The 15,072-nt window shown below is 39.1% G+C and overlaps 1 protein-coding gene across 1 annotated transcript in view; it reads left to right on the forward strand.

The window, feature by feature from the left end:
- The window catches only part of TPR (translocated promoter region, nuclear basket protein), a 68,526-nt gene that overhangs the window by 8,565 nt on the left and 44,889 nt on the right, over nucleotides 1–15,072 (forward strand). The window contains exons 8-14 of the mRNA XM_065410182.1: nucleotides 1,543–1,623; nucleotides 6,935–7,022; nucleotides 7,539–7,679; nucleotides 8,421–8,512; nucleotides 9,308–9,505; nucleotides 10,509–10,616; nucleotides 11,251–11,477. Coding sequence (XP_065266254.1) covers nucleotides 1,543–1,623; nucleotides 6,935–7,022; nucleotides 7,539–7,679; nucleotides 8,421–8,512; nucleotides 9,308–9,505; nucleotides 10,509–10,616; nucleotides 11,251–11,477 — 935 coding nt within the window. The remainder of the gene's footprint in view (nucleotides 1–1,542; nucleotides 1,624–6,934; nucleotides 7,023–7,538; nucleotides 7,680–8,420; nucleotides 8,513–9,307; nucleotides 9,506–10,508; nucleotides 10,617–11,250; nucleotides 11,478–15,072) is intronic.

Genomic DNA, 15,072 nt, shown 5'->3' on the forward strand with positions numbered 1-15,072 from the left:
CAAATGTTACAGCTTTTTGGAAGTGTATGAAAGCCTAAAAATGAAATGGACTGGCACATTTTCATATCCATTCTGAGAGAAGTGCAAAGAGTAAAACTGGAAAAGAAACGTAGAACAAACTAGATCTCTTGATTCTGTTGTAATAAGCCAATGGTACATATGATTGAAACATTGATAAAGAAATGTAAAAGTGTTCTTTTAATGGTTTGTGCCACGACCTGATCTTTGCTTTTTCATTTGTATGTATTGTTTATGTGATGAATCATGTTTTCTCAAATGTAAATTAAAATGGCTGGTTTTGGAAAAAAATCAAACTTCTGAGAGGGGAAAAAAACCCTTATTCAATAACTTGCCCTTTTCCACATTGTTCGGTCTGTAGTACTGTATATCTGAGGAAACATTTTTGTTTTTGAACTTCTATGTATTCTAACAGCCACAGTATAATTCTTAAACTTATAAAAACCTCACTTTGAACATAAGAACTGCCATGCTGAGTCAGAAAAATGGTCCATCTATCACAGTATCCTGTCTTCCGACAGTGGCCAGTGCCAATTCTTCAGAGGAAATGAACAGAGCCAGGCAATTATTGAGTGATCCATCCCCTGTTGTCCAGTCCTTGTTTCTGGCAGTCAGAGGTTTAGGGAAACCCAGAATGTGGGGTTGCACTGCTGACCATCTTGGCCAAGAGCCATTTGTGGACCTTTCTTCCATCAACATATCTATTTTTTTTTTTTAACCCAGTTATACTTTTAGCCTTCACAACATCCCCTGGCAACAAGTTCTACAGGCTGACTGTGCACTGTGTGAAGACCTACTTATTTTATGTTTCTTTTAAACTTGCTGCTTATTAATTTCATTGGGTAACCCTTGGTTCCTATGTTATGTCCTTATTTACTTTATCCACACCATTCGTGATTTTATAGACTTCTATCATATCCCCCTTCGTCGTTGCTTCTCTAAGATGAACAGTCTATCTTTTTAATCTCTCCTCATGTGGAAGTTGTTCCATCCCCTTAATCGTTTTTGTTGCCCTTCTCTGTACCTTTTCCTATTCTGATATACCTTTCTTGAAATGGGACGACCAGAACTGCACACACAGTATTCAAGTTGTAGGCATACCATGGATTTATATAGTGGCCTTATATTTTCTGCTTTTATTTTATCCCTTTCCTAATGGTTCCTGATGTTCCTTTAGCTTTTTTGACTGCTGCTGCACATTGAGAAGATGTTGTCAGAGAACTAGCCACGATGACTCTAAGATCTTTCTTGAGTGGCAATAACTAATTTAGAATCCATCATTTTGTATGTATAATTGGGATTATGTTTTCCAATGTGCATTACTTTGCACTTACCAACACTGAATTTTGTTTGCCATTTTGTTCGCCCGTCACCCAGTTTTGTGAGATCCTTTTGTAACTCTTTGCCATCAGCTTTAGATTTAACTATCTTGAGTAATTTAATATTGTCTGCAAACTTTGCCACTTCACTGGCTTTCAATTGAAACAGAACCAGTGCTATGAATTCATGTTTTTTATTCATCAGGCAAAAGAACAGCAAGCTGGTATGGAAGAAAGATTCCATAATGAACTAAATGCCCACATAAAGTTATCTAACTTGTACAAGGTAAGTTTGGGAATGTTGGATACATTCATATTAGAATTATATGGAAGTAGGTCCAGGGTTTGGAGTGTGGTACAGGTCAGACTATTTCCCCAGAGCTATATTTCTGCCTATATAAAGTGTTAATGTGAGATGGGGGGATGGTTCTCTTCCTTAATCCTCCAAAGTCCTGTTTAGTTTCTTCTGGCCAAGAAGATAGTGACTTTTATCACATACATTTTCATTAAAAGGAACAGATATCTCAAAAACTTCATAGACAGCATAGGACACTATGCACAGATTTACTCTGACATGTTGAAAGAAGGATATGGGAGAATAAGCTTGGGTTGGGCAGTTGATGTGGCCAAATGCTTGAAATGACCCTAACTTTGTAGGTTGTGGTTCACAATGCATTTAAAATCGTACATTGCTCAACTCAGACCTGCTATTTTACTTCATTCTACAGATTAAGCAAAACTGCATTTAAAATGATAGAGGAAGTATCTTACCTACTGTATGGAATTTCCTTGTATTGTAAATGTGTTAATCATGATAAAGTGCAGTGCTCACTAATAATGGTCTTAATCAATGCCTGTGCAACTTATTTTGTAGTCTTGCAATATTCTTCTGTATGGCTCCTAAAAGTCCACTGAAATTAATAGTGCCAAGTATTAATGGTATAGTCGGGAAGTGATCAAGCTGGTGCTGTATTAGCCTAGAATAATTCAGTACGAGGCTGAAAAGCTATCACAGTCAGGGTTTAAAGTTTTACCTACGTAAAATTGAATGTGATAAAAATTAATGTCTTACAAAAACATTCAACTAGAATTTCAGTATGATAAATGTGAGCTGAAATACCTGCAAATAATAGTAGAGTTACCAATAACCTTTTTGTAATCTACTGGACTACCATTCTACACATGTAATTAGTCAATGGAGCTGACTGAGGAGTTTTCTGACCCATTAGCGATTATCTTCAAAAAGTCATGGAAGTTGGTAGATATTCCAGAAGACTGGAAAGGGGCAAATATAGTGTCAATCTATAAAAAGGGAAATAATGTCAACCCCATGGAATTACAGACCAGTCAGTTTAACTTCAATACCTGGAATAATGATGGAGCAAATAATTAAGCAATTACCGTATATACTCATTCATAAGCTGAATATTTTTGGTAAAAAAATGATGCATCAAACTGCGGGGGTCGGCTTATAAACAGGTCTACACCAAAATTTGATGATTTTAAACTCTATGGAATAATTGAAGTGAATATCTAATACATTGTCGTTTTGTTTACCTGGAGCGTCTGCAGGCAGGGAGCCCTTCAGCTCCCTGTGGCTGCGGTTCGCCGTTCCCAGCCAATGGGAGCTGCAGGAAGAGGCGCGCTACTTCCTGCAGCTCCCGTTCGCTGTTCCCAGCCAATGGGAGCTGCAGGAAGTAGCGCGCCTCTTCCCGCAGCTCCCATTGGCTGGGAACGGCGAACCACGGCCCCAGGGAACTGAGGGGCTCCATGCTTGAAGACACTCCAAGTAAACAAAACGTCCCGCCAGTGGCTTACCCTGACAGGCTGGGAGCCAAAGTTTGCCGACCCATTTATTGATGTCAATACTGCAGCCTTTTAAAGTTGCAAAAGCTTTGTTTAGTGGACTAGATTGACTTGAAAGGAATACTAAAAGAGTCTGTTATCCCCACAGACATGCCAGTCTACATGGCTGCTTTGAACTAAACAAAGAACAATAATAATTTGACAGTGATAAAGCAGGTGACATTCCTATATAAAGTCCTACAAAATCTATAACTACAATAATAATAATCTATTTTCATACTAGTATTTAAAATGAACAACGGTGAAATCAAAAGAAAACGGTATGCTTATCACGCAGCGTTCAAACTTAAAGTTGTTGAATATTCAGAAGCAAACAATAATTGTGCCGCTGCTCGTGAATTCTGTATCAATGAGACGCAAGTAAGAGAATGGCGAAAAAATAAAACACTAAGACATGCCAAGAAAAAATGTCCAATGAGGTGTGCTTCATTTCCTGAGCTAGAGAAAGATCTCAATAATTGGGTTGTTGAATGTCAACAAAATGGGTACATTGTCACTAGAACTGGAATTCGTCTGCGTGATCTGCAAATGTCGAAAGACGACAAATACAAGTCAGTAAAGCCATCAATGTTTGTCGCATCAGCGGGTTGGTGTACTCACTTCATGAACCATCATGGTCTCTGTCTTCGTTAGTGAACAAAGATAGGTCAAAAGCTACCAACAGATCTGGAAATAAAAATCGAATCTTTCCAAAGGTTTATTATAAAATATCGAAAGGAATATACATTTGAACTGTCACAAATAGGAAATATGGACAAAACACCAATGGCATTCGATCTCACAAGCAACAGAACGGTAACCGATATTGTTGAAAAAACAGTTTTAATTAAAACCACTGGCCATGAAAAAATCCATTTTACGGTGGTTTTATCGTGTTTGGCAAATGGATCAAAGCTCCTTCCTGTTGTTATTTTTAAAAGAAAAACCTTGCCTAAAAACATGAAATTTCCTGCTGGTGTCATCGTACGTGCACACAAAAAGGGATGGATGGATGAAAATGGGACTGTTGAATGGCTGGAAAAAGTGTGGAATAAGAGACCAGGAGCACTTTTCAAGAAACCTGCTATGCTCATTTGGGACATGTTCGGGGCACACAAGACGGATGAGGTGAAAAATGTGGCCAAAAATATGAAAACTACTTTGTCTGTAATACCTGGAGGCTTAACTTCAGTTCTACAACCGCTTGATGTCTGCCTGAACAAACCCTTTAAAGACAGGCTACGCAAAATGTGGTCTGAATGGATGTGCTCAGGCATGGCGAAGTTGACAAAAGGCAGGAATCTTATGAAGCCTGAAATCAATCTGGTCGCCCAGTAGATCAATGGACATCTGTCCATTCCCTCGGAAATGATAGAAAAATCATTTAGGAAATGCTGTATCAGCAATGCACTCGACGGGTCAGAAGATGATGCCGTATTTGATGATGGCACAACAGAGGCTGATGATGAGAAGGAATCTGAGTCTGAAGACGACACTGCCGACATCTACGATGACAATGCAGGTGCAGCTGTGACTGAAGCAGAGTTTAATGAACTGTTTGGTGAATCAGAGATTGATTCAGACTTTGAAGGATTTTAAGACTTTCTAAAGTCTCATATTGTTCTGAGTTACTTGTTTTAAATATTCATTTACTGATTTTAAATATTGACTGTAATTTTGAAGGTGAATACATATTTGTTCAGTTATTATAACAGGTTTTTCATTAGATTACATTAAAATAATTCTAGCAAAACTTTTGAGTGTTTCTTGTGATGCCCACTTTTAAAATATAGCAGGGGTTGGCAAACTTTGGCTCCCAGCCTGTTAGGGTAAGCCGCTGGCGGGTCGGGACGTTTTGTTTACCTGGAGCGTTCACAGGCACGGATCCCCTCAGCTCCCAGTGTGCGCGGTTTGCCATTCCCAGCCAATGGGAGCTGCGGGAAGTGGGAACGGCAAACCACGGACACTGGGAGCCGAGGGGCTCTGTGCCTGTGAACGCGCCAGGTAAACAAAATGTCCAGGACCTCTAGCGGCTTACTCTAATGGTCCAGGAACCAAAGTTTGCCAACCCCTGAAATATAGGGTCGGCTTATGAAAGGGTCATACAGTTTTTGCAATTTTTACCTAACCATCTTGGGGGTCGGCTTATAAACGAACGGGCTAATGAACGAGTATATACGGTAATTTCCAAACACTTAGAAGATAATAAGGTGATAAGTAAAGTCAGCATGGATTTGTCAAGAACAAATTGTGTCAAACCAACTAATAGCTTTCTTTGACAGGGTAACAAGCCTTGTGGATGGGGGGGAAGCGGTCGTCAACAGTATTAACACTGTTGCAAAAAAACAAACATCATTCTGGGATGTATTAGCTGGAGTATTGTACGCAAGACATGAGAAGTAATTCTTCCACTCTACTCCACACTGATTAGGCCTCAACTAGAGTATTGTGTCCAGTTCTGGGTGCCACATTTCAGGAAAAATGTGGTTTGTTTAGCGTGGAGAAGAGACGACTGAGAAGGGACATAACAGTTTTAAAGTACATAAAAGGCTGTTACAATGAGGAGGGAGAAAAATTATTCTCCTTAACCTCTGAGAATAGGACAAGAAGCAATGGGCTTAAACTGCCCTTGCTGCAATTTAGGTTGGACATTAGGAAAAGCTTCCTAACTGTCAGGGTGGTTAAGCACTGGAATAAATTGCCCAGGGAGGTTGTGGAATCTCAGTCATTGGAGATTTTAAAGAGCAAGTTAGACAAATACCTGTCAGGAATGATCTAAATAATAAGTCCTGCCATGAGTGTAGGGGAACTGGACTAGATGACCTCTCAAGGTCCCTTCCAGGCCTATGATTCTCTGAATTATACGTATGTGTATGTATACTTATATTTAATAATATATAAATAGGAGTTTGCTGCTATTTTTAAGTATAAAAAAATAAATATTTGCTTAACAAGGTTCATTATGCATGAGGTTTTTATTAAAACAAATTTTGTTTATAAGAAAAAATCTACAAAAAATGTAATTGGCCTCTAATTTTTGTGCCACAGTTTTTGAGTGTCCATCTTATATAGGGCCGATTTGCAGAGTTGCTGAGCATCTACAGGGTCTATAGACTTCAACAGGAATTGTGGTTTCTCATCATTTCTGAAAATCAGATCCTAGCAGTCTAAATCTGGGCACCCAAAATTAGAGGCAAGTTCTAGAGAGGTGTGGGCCTTAACTTCTTTCTGCTTCAGTTGCTCTCCCTTTAAAATGGAGGATAATGTTTTTTTCACAGGAGTGTTACAAAGCAGTAATTCTATTGTTTGTACAGCCAATCACACTGAGATTCTCAAAAGAAGGAGCTATTCAAGTGAAAAGTATAGTATAAATGCTAACTTGCCAAAAGCATTTATATCTAAGAACAAAAACCTCATACTTCAGAAGAAGTTTATAAATTTGATTATTTTTATAGACAGCTGGGCGCCTAAAAATACTGCTGAAATACAGCCATGCAAACATGTTAAATAACTTTGGTTATGTCAATAACTGACCATTTTCCTCTAAAATGGGGAGTTAGCACCTGAATTTCAAGACCCTTAATAACAGTATTGCTGGGACTTGCACTAAGGGCCAACTGTTTCCAATTAGAGTAATACCTTGGTGTGTGTTACATATTTATACCAACATCTTGTTGATTCCTGGCCTCTGAGGAGCTACCTTATTTGTAACTGTTCAATAACAAAAGATTAAATAATACACTTGTATTTAGAGTGCTGCAGATGATTCAGAAGCAAAGAGCAATGAGCTGACACGAGCAGTAGAGGAGCTGCACAAACTTTTGCAAGAAGCAGGTGAAGGTGAGAAGCTACTTATAAAAATTGCATGGTTTTTAATGGTTTTGTTTTCTGTTCCTGTTTAGTTAAACAGTTTGAGTAAAAACACCTCCAAGACAATGGCAGTTGTGAAGGGAATTTTTTCACTATTCATCTGTGGGAAATGTTATTTAAATGTTGTGTTGAATTGTCTTGTTATAGTTATAAAAAACGTTAAAAAATCTTCGTACATTCCCATGAAGTCTGAATGTACTTGTAGAACGTTATTGTGATTTTGAGAAGATATAATTTCTGCAGAATGTCTTTAAAGAAATTTGACCTGTGTCTTCATGTCTGTCTCATTATTTTAGATTGGCTTGTCCTAATCTTGCTGTTTAATTTTTAGCCCTCTTCTGCATTCAGCAGAATACCAGTTATTGCTTTCTTTCTAAGATGAATGATTTAATGTCCTTCGTAGAGGACATTTAAGAAATCTCTTTAAAGATACTTTTGTATGCTTCACTCTTTTTAAAGAGAGAAAAAAATTATATGTATTTTTAGCTAACAAAGCAACAGAGGATCATTTGGCTGAGATGGAGGAGTCTAAAACTGCAATGGAAAAAGAACTCAGAGAGAAGATTAGCAAGTTAGAGAAAGAACTGGAGAATGCTAATGATTTACTTTCTGCTACAAAACGTAAAGGTAGGATAACACTTGAACTTTTCGTAAGTGCCAGATTTTATATACTAAGTAATTTTCAAAAAGGGTTTTTGCATTGCAGTTTCTAAAGCAAATAAGTGCACTAAATCTTCATCCTGACAATATTATGTATAGATGGGACAATATTATGTAGTAGAGAGCAATCTAAATGTATCTGCTAGAGTCCAAATACCAGAGAGAACCAATTACTGTTGTGTTTTGTTTTAATTTTATAAAATGTGGAAGGTAGCACTTTTTTTTTTCTTCTTCTTCTTTCACTCTGCTAGAGTGTCACTTGTAGTTTGGCACAGTTGAGCTCTGCCAGCCATTGTATTTCGGGGCATCCCTGCTATTTAAATTGTTTGTTTATATTTTGTGATTGAAGACTCGAGAATCTGACATTGAGATTGTTTGAACACTTATAACTAGACTGGACAAAGCACTATATATTATAAAGAACAATTTTACACTATAATTAGGTGTATTTTATTTCTAATTTCTAAGATTTTAGAACCAAATGGAATTTTTTCCTAGTCGTTATTTTTGAGGAGAAGGTTGATAAGACCTTATTTGTAGTGATTGTTGTCTATGTACAGTATGTGTTTGTCTGTGAGCATATGTGCATAGTATTTGTGTACTAGATAGTATTCCGCAGATGCTTACATATTCCGCAGATGCTTACATTTTATTTCTCTCTATTTTATGTATGATTTGACATATGTTTTGGGGCTTTAACCTATCCAGGAGCTATACTGTCTGAGGAAGAGCTGACAGCCATGTCTCCTACTGCTGCAGCAGTAGCTAAAGTGGTGAAACCTGGAATGAAGTTAACTGAGGTAGGTGGAATTAGTTTATTATAAATTGATGACTCAAAATCCATTTATCTATTTGGGTCTTTTGACTAAAATCTTTCTTATAACATTAACAACATGGATACAAAGTATTTACTCAAGTGTCCATGGCCCTAATCCAGCAAAGCACTTGATTGCTGCTGCTACACTTTGGAGGTTCACTCAGAACAGTATGGGTTGTGTCACTGCCTTCCCTGTAACCCTGGGTGCCTCTGTGCTCTGCGGCTTTGGCTCAGAGTGCTGACACCATCAGCTTGCTTACAGCATAGTGACCTTACCCTGACTTCCACCAGCCTGGTTACTCCTTGCAGGATGACACCAAGGCTCTTCCAATCCTCAGTCTCCTTGGAACAGTCTCCTTTGTACTACTCCGCTCCTCTCACTGTAGCACTCACAAACCATATCAAATTCACTGCTCCTTTAGGCTTGGTCTACACTTACCCCCCGAGTCGAAGTAAGGTACGCAAATTCAGCTACGTGAATAACGTAGCTGAATTCGACATACCTTACTTCGAACTTACCGCGGTTCAGACGCGGTCCACACGCGGCAGGCAGGCTCCCCCGTCGACTCCGCGGTACTCCTCTCGTCTAGCTGGAGTACCGCAGTCGACGGCGAGCGCTTCCTGGTTCGATTTATCGTGTCCACACCAGACGCGATAAATCGAACCCGGAACTTCGATTGCCAGCCGTCGAACTACCGCGGTAGTGTAGACATACCCTTAGATAAGTGGTTTTTGAGGTGGTTGGTTACACTTTTCAAAAAATGTTTTCTTGACACAGCTTTACAATGCGTATGTGGAAACACAGGATCAGCTACTTCTGGAGAAGCGGGAAAATAAGAGAATTAATAAGTATTTGGATGAAATAGTACAGGAAGTGGAAGCCAAAGCACCAATTTTAAAACGGCAACGTGAAGAGTATGAACGGTCACAAAAAGCTGTAGCCAGTTTGTCTGCTAAGCTTGAACAAGCTATGAAGGTCAGTATGGATATTAAAAAAGAAAGGCAGGAAATGACTTATACAGAGCATGCAGAAGATTTATTGTGCTAATCCCCTAAATTTGTAAACATAGTGAATGGATTCTAGTAAATGATGTGTTGTACAAAAGAAACTGTTTTGTGCTTTCCAGTTCTTGAGCAGTTATGGACAAGATTGTTCATGACCTCTGTTACAGTTCTAGAACAGTGTGTTTACCTGTAGTGTTGTGACCTTCTGTAGAAGAAAACAAATTTATAATTAAGGCTTTACATAGTTGATCTTAATTTGAAAGGGGGTACCAAAAATAGGGGATTGAGTAACTAAACAAAATGGGATTTAGATTTCCAATTCCAATTAATTATCATGGAAATTGGGTTTCCAAATCCTTTAGGCAGCTTTGAAGAATACAATCCTATAATTTTACTGTGTGACGTTACCCAAAATAATTAAAGTATAATTTGCAAAAGTAATTATTTGGTTTCTTCTAGTTTTGATTGTGGAAAAAGACACTCAGGCTTGGTCTACACTTACCCCCCAATTCGAACTAAGGTACGCAACTTCAGCTACGTGAATAACGTAGCTGAAGTTCGAAGTACCTTAGTTCGAACTTACCTCGGTCCACACGCGGCAGGCAGGCTCCCCCGTCGACGCCGCGGTTTCCGCGTCGACGCCGCGGTACTCCTCTCGTCTAGCTGGAGTACCGCAGTCGACGGCGATCACTTCCTGGTTCGACTTATCGCATCCAGACAAGACGCGATAAGTCGAACCCAGAACTTCGATTCCCAGCCGCCGAACTAGCGGCTGGGTGTAGACATACCCTCAGACTCCAGCCTCAAAGGAGTAAACAAATACTTGGTTGTTTTGAGGCATAATAGCTGTATTTTTACTACAGTTACTCAGAAATTTTTTTTGAAATATTTGGCATGATCACTGTAGCGGGAAGTGTTGATCAATTCTGAGTTTGTAAATGTTTTATATAAAAATTTATTTGTTTTTTTTATAGGAAATTCAGCGATTGCAAGAGGACACTGATAAAGCCAATAAGCATGCTTCTGTACTGGAAAGAGAGAACCAAAGACTGGAAATACAAGTGAAAGACCTTTCACAGCAGGTTAGAACAAATATTACTCATTTCTTTTTCCTAATACAGTAGTGGAATGCTCTCACTCTTGTTAACTCAGTGATCAGTTGCTGTATTGTACATTCTGAGATTGGCTTTGTGTGAAGTACACCTCTGATGTTGCTGATGTCCTTAAAAGCATTTCCCTGGGGCAGTGTACTATTTCCATTTCTTCTTATAAAATTAGATTAAGTTCAACTTATCAAAAGCTTAAGTCATCTTTGGGAGAACATGATGCATGTCTGACATAGAAAATTGCGATATGAATTGGATTTTGTTTTTGTGGAAGTGGAAAGTCCACTGATCTGAGCACAGGATCGTGAGTCAGGAATACCTGAGTTCAAGTTCTGACTCTAACATGGATTCTGTGACCTTGGACAAAGGACTGAACCTCTGTCTCACTGTAAAGGGATAACTCCTATTAACCTCAGAGGGTTTTAGTGAAATTTAATTCATATTTGTAAAGAAAACTGTGCCAGTCAATTTTAATTCTAGACAGAATACTTTATAGAAAGTTAGAAAATACAGAACTCAAGTGTTTTGCTTCTAAAGAGTTTGTCTGTAAAAATAAATTTTGAAAACCAAATATAAGTTATAGTTTTATAACCTGAATGTTCTTTTTCAGGTGAGAGTGCTTTTAATGGAACTTGAGGAAGCCAGAGGCAATCATGTAATTCGTGATGAAGAAGTGAGCTCTGCTGACATAAGTAGCTCTTCTGAAGTAATATCCCAGCATCTAGTCTCCTACAGAAATATTGAAGAACTTCAGCAGCAGAATCAGCGTCTCTTGGTGGCTCTTCGGGAGCTTGGGGAGGCTAGAGAAAAAGAGGAACAAGAAACGACTTCATCTAGGTAAACTTTCCTCCTTCAGCAAAATTTTCATACTTGCCAGTAACAGGACATGAAAGTAAAGGGTTTAATCTGCAGCAAGATAGATTTAGGTCAGTTATTAGGAAAAACTTTCTAACTATGATGATAGTTAAACTCTGGAATAAGCTTCCAAGGGAGGTTGTGAAATTCCCATCATTGGCAGGTTTTTAAAATCAGGTTGGACAAACACCTGTTAGGGATTGTCCCTGGAAAACAGGGGGCTGAACTTCTTGAGGTCCCTTCCAGCCCTACATTTCTATGGTTGTATGTTAAGCAGAAGAATTTTCATGTTGAGGTTCATATTAATTTACTTGCAAAAGCGATAATTATTTTCAATAGCATTAGTCAGCCAAAATTTAGGCTGCAGATTAAAATTGTTGCTAGGCTTCATATTGCATCTCTTCTTTTTTCCACTATTTTTCAGTTCAACCCACACAAACCTTGCCACCTTCTATAGATTCTTCCAAAACTTTGGCACTTTTATAACTTCTTGAAATGGTGCTTCACATTTTCCAAACAGATAAATATGTTGATGGATGAAAACATATGCCAAGCCCCCGGTCTTAATTTGTGCCTTACATTTGTGTAATAGGAGTTGCATTGAATGCTAGGTTTTTTACTTTGCCTAAGGATTTCCTTATTAATCTATTTAGGCAAAGTGAGTTTAAGATTTTTGGGGTGATAGTGTCCCCTTAATAAGTACTTTACTTTTAATAGTTATTCTTCATAGTTGATGACTAATAGTTGATTTGTATTGTCACCAAATGATTGTTGAATAAAGACTGCACACAGTTATATTATGGCTCAAGTGAGTGGCTGCAACTTCGTTTGCTGGGCTAAATTTGAAATAGCAAAACCCATTACTGGAATTCAAGCTGGTCCAATGTGCTTATGTCCTCAAACTATGACCATAACAGACAAGTTTCCTAGCAGACTCCCCTTGTGTAATACATTTGCAACTAAATTCCCCCCCCAACCTATCCCAATTTTTGTTTGAAGAAATGTGCATGAATAAGGGGCTGCCTCTAAATTGTTCTTGGTAGAAAAGGCCCTTGCCCATCTTGCCATTCATAGAATTATAGGACAGGAAGGGACCTCGAGAGGTCATCTAGTCCAGTCCCCTCCATTCATCTCATGACTAAGTATTACCTAAACCAGCGTTTCTCAGATGCGGCCACCGGGGGCTTTTCTTGCAGTCACAGCCTTCTGGGTGGTTATTGATTGGGGAGCAAAGCAGTGGCCCCTCTCTGAAGACACGAAAGCTGGAAAAGCAGGCAGCCAGTGAGTTCCCCACCTTCCCAGGGGCGGTGGGGTCGGGCTTTAGCTCTGGGGTGAGAGGTGGCAGCCTCCAGCCATGGGGCTTTGGGCTCTGTTCCCCGAGCTCACCACCCCTCCTATCACCTCTGACCCTCGCTGCCTCTCCTAGTGCCCCATTGCCCCTGGCTCCCGTTGCCTCCGTACCTACCTCCCCATCCAGGGCTCAATTTGTCCCCGGATTGCCTGGGCTGAGTAAGTCTGCTGTGAAAAGTGATATTTGTGTGTTTGTTAATATCACTTTTCACAGCAGACTTAGTAGCTAGCAAGTCTAAATAAAAAAGCAACCAAAAAAGCAAAAGAAACAATAAGAAAAAATACAAGAACGTGTAAAGCACCTTATTTGTGTTTCTATTCTGTTTAGGTCCAGTAAAGAATAGAGACAACTGTACATTATTTTTATTATTGAGTCTGCAAAAAAAAATCCTACATACATGTCCAAATCATTGTAATTTATTTATGTGCATATTCATTTGTTTTTCCTAAAGTTAATTAAGTGTTTTAGGAAAAATTGCACTCTGAGGCCACCCAAAAATTTGTTGTGAGAACCCCTGATCTAGACCATCCCTGACAGGTATTGGGCTAACCTGCTCTTAAAATCTCCTATGATGGCGATTCCACAACCTCCCTGGGCAGTTTATTCCAGTGCTTAATCACACTGACAGTTAGGAAGCTTTTCCTGATGTCCAGCCTAAACCTCTCTTGCTGCAATTTAAGCCCACTGCTTCTTGTCCTATCCTCAGCGATTAAGAAGAAGAATTTTTCTCCCTCCTCCTTGTAACAACCTTTTTTGTACTTGAAAACTGTTATCATGTACCCTCTGTCTTCTTTTTTCCAGATTAAACAAACCCAATTTTTTCACTCTTCCCTCATAGGTCATGTTTTCTAGCCTTTAATAATTTTTGTTGCTCTTCTCTGGACTCTCTCCAATTTGTCCACATCTTTCCTGAAATGTGGCGCCCAGAACTGGGTATAATACTCCAGTTGAGGCCTAATCAGCGCCGAGTTAGCAGTCTTTAGCAGAATTACTTCTTGTGTCTTGCCTACACTCCTGTTAATATACTCCAAAATGATGTGTGCTTTTTTTTGCAACAGTGTTACACTGTTGACTCATATTTAGCTTCTCGTCCACTATGACCCCCAGAGCTCTTTCCACAGTACTCCTTCCTAGGCAGCTTTTTCCCATTTTGTAAGTGTGGAACTGATTGTTCCTTGCTAAGTGGAGTACTTTGCATTTGTCCTTATTGAATTTCACCCTATTTACTTCAGACCATTTCTCCAGTTTGTCAAGATCATTTTGAATTATAATCCTATTCTCTAAAGCACTTGCAACCCCTCCGAGCTTGGTATCATCTGCAAACTTTATAAGTATACTCTGTATGCCATTATCTAAATCATTGATGAAGATATTGAACAGAACCAGACCCAGAACTGATCCCTGCAGGACCCCACTCATTATGCCCTTCGAGCATGACTGTGAACTGCTGATAACTACTCTGGGAACGGTTTTCCAACCAGTTATGCACCCACCTTATAATAGCTCCATCTAGATTGCATTTCCCTAGTTCGTTTATGAGAAGGTCATGTGAGACCATATCAAAAGCTTTACAAAAGTCAAGATATACGACGTCTACTGCTTCCCCCCATCCACAAGGCTTGTTACCCTGTCAAAGAAAGCTAGTAGGTTGGTTTGACATGATTTGTTCTTGACACAAATCCATGCTGCCTGTTACTTATCACCTTATTATCTTCTAGATGTTTGCAAATTGATTGCTTAATTATTTGCTCCATTATCTTTCCGGGTACTGAAGTTAAGCTGACTGGTCTGTAATTCCCCAGGTTGTCCTTATTTTCCTTTTTATAGATGGGCACTATATTTGCCCTTTTCCAGTCTTCTGGAATCTCTCCTATCTTCAGTGACTTTTCAAAGATAATCGCTAATGGCTCAGATATCACCTCAGTCAGCTCCTTGAGTACTCTAGGATGCATTTAATCAGGCCCTGGTGACTTGAAGACATCTAACGTGTCTAAGTAATTTTTAACTTGTTCTTTCCCTATTTTAGCCTCTGATCCTTCCTCATTTTCACTGGCATTCACTATGTTAGATGTCCAATCACCACCAACCTTGGTAAAAACCAAAACAAAGAAGTCATTAAGCACCTCTGCCATTTCCACATTTTCTGTTATTGTTTCCCCCCTGTCATTAAGTAATGGGCCTACCTTGTCCTTGGTCTTCCTCTTGCTTCTAATGTATTTGTAGAAT

The sequence above is a fragment of the Emys orbicularis genome, chromosome 8 (genome assembly GCF_028017835.1).
Source record: "Emys orbicularis isolate rEmyOrb1 chromosome 8, rEmyOrb1.hap1, whole genome shotgun sequence".
NCBI classification, from domain to species: domain Eukaryota; kingdom Metazoa; phylum Chordata; order Testudines; family Emydidae; genus Emys; species Emys orbicularis.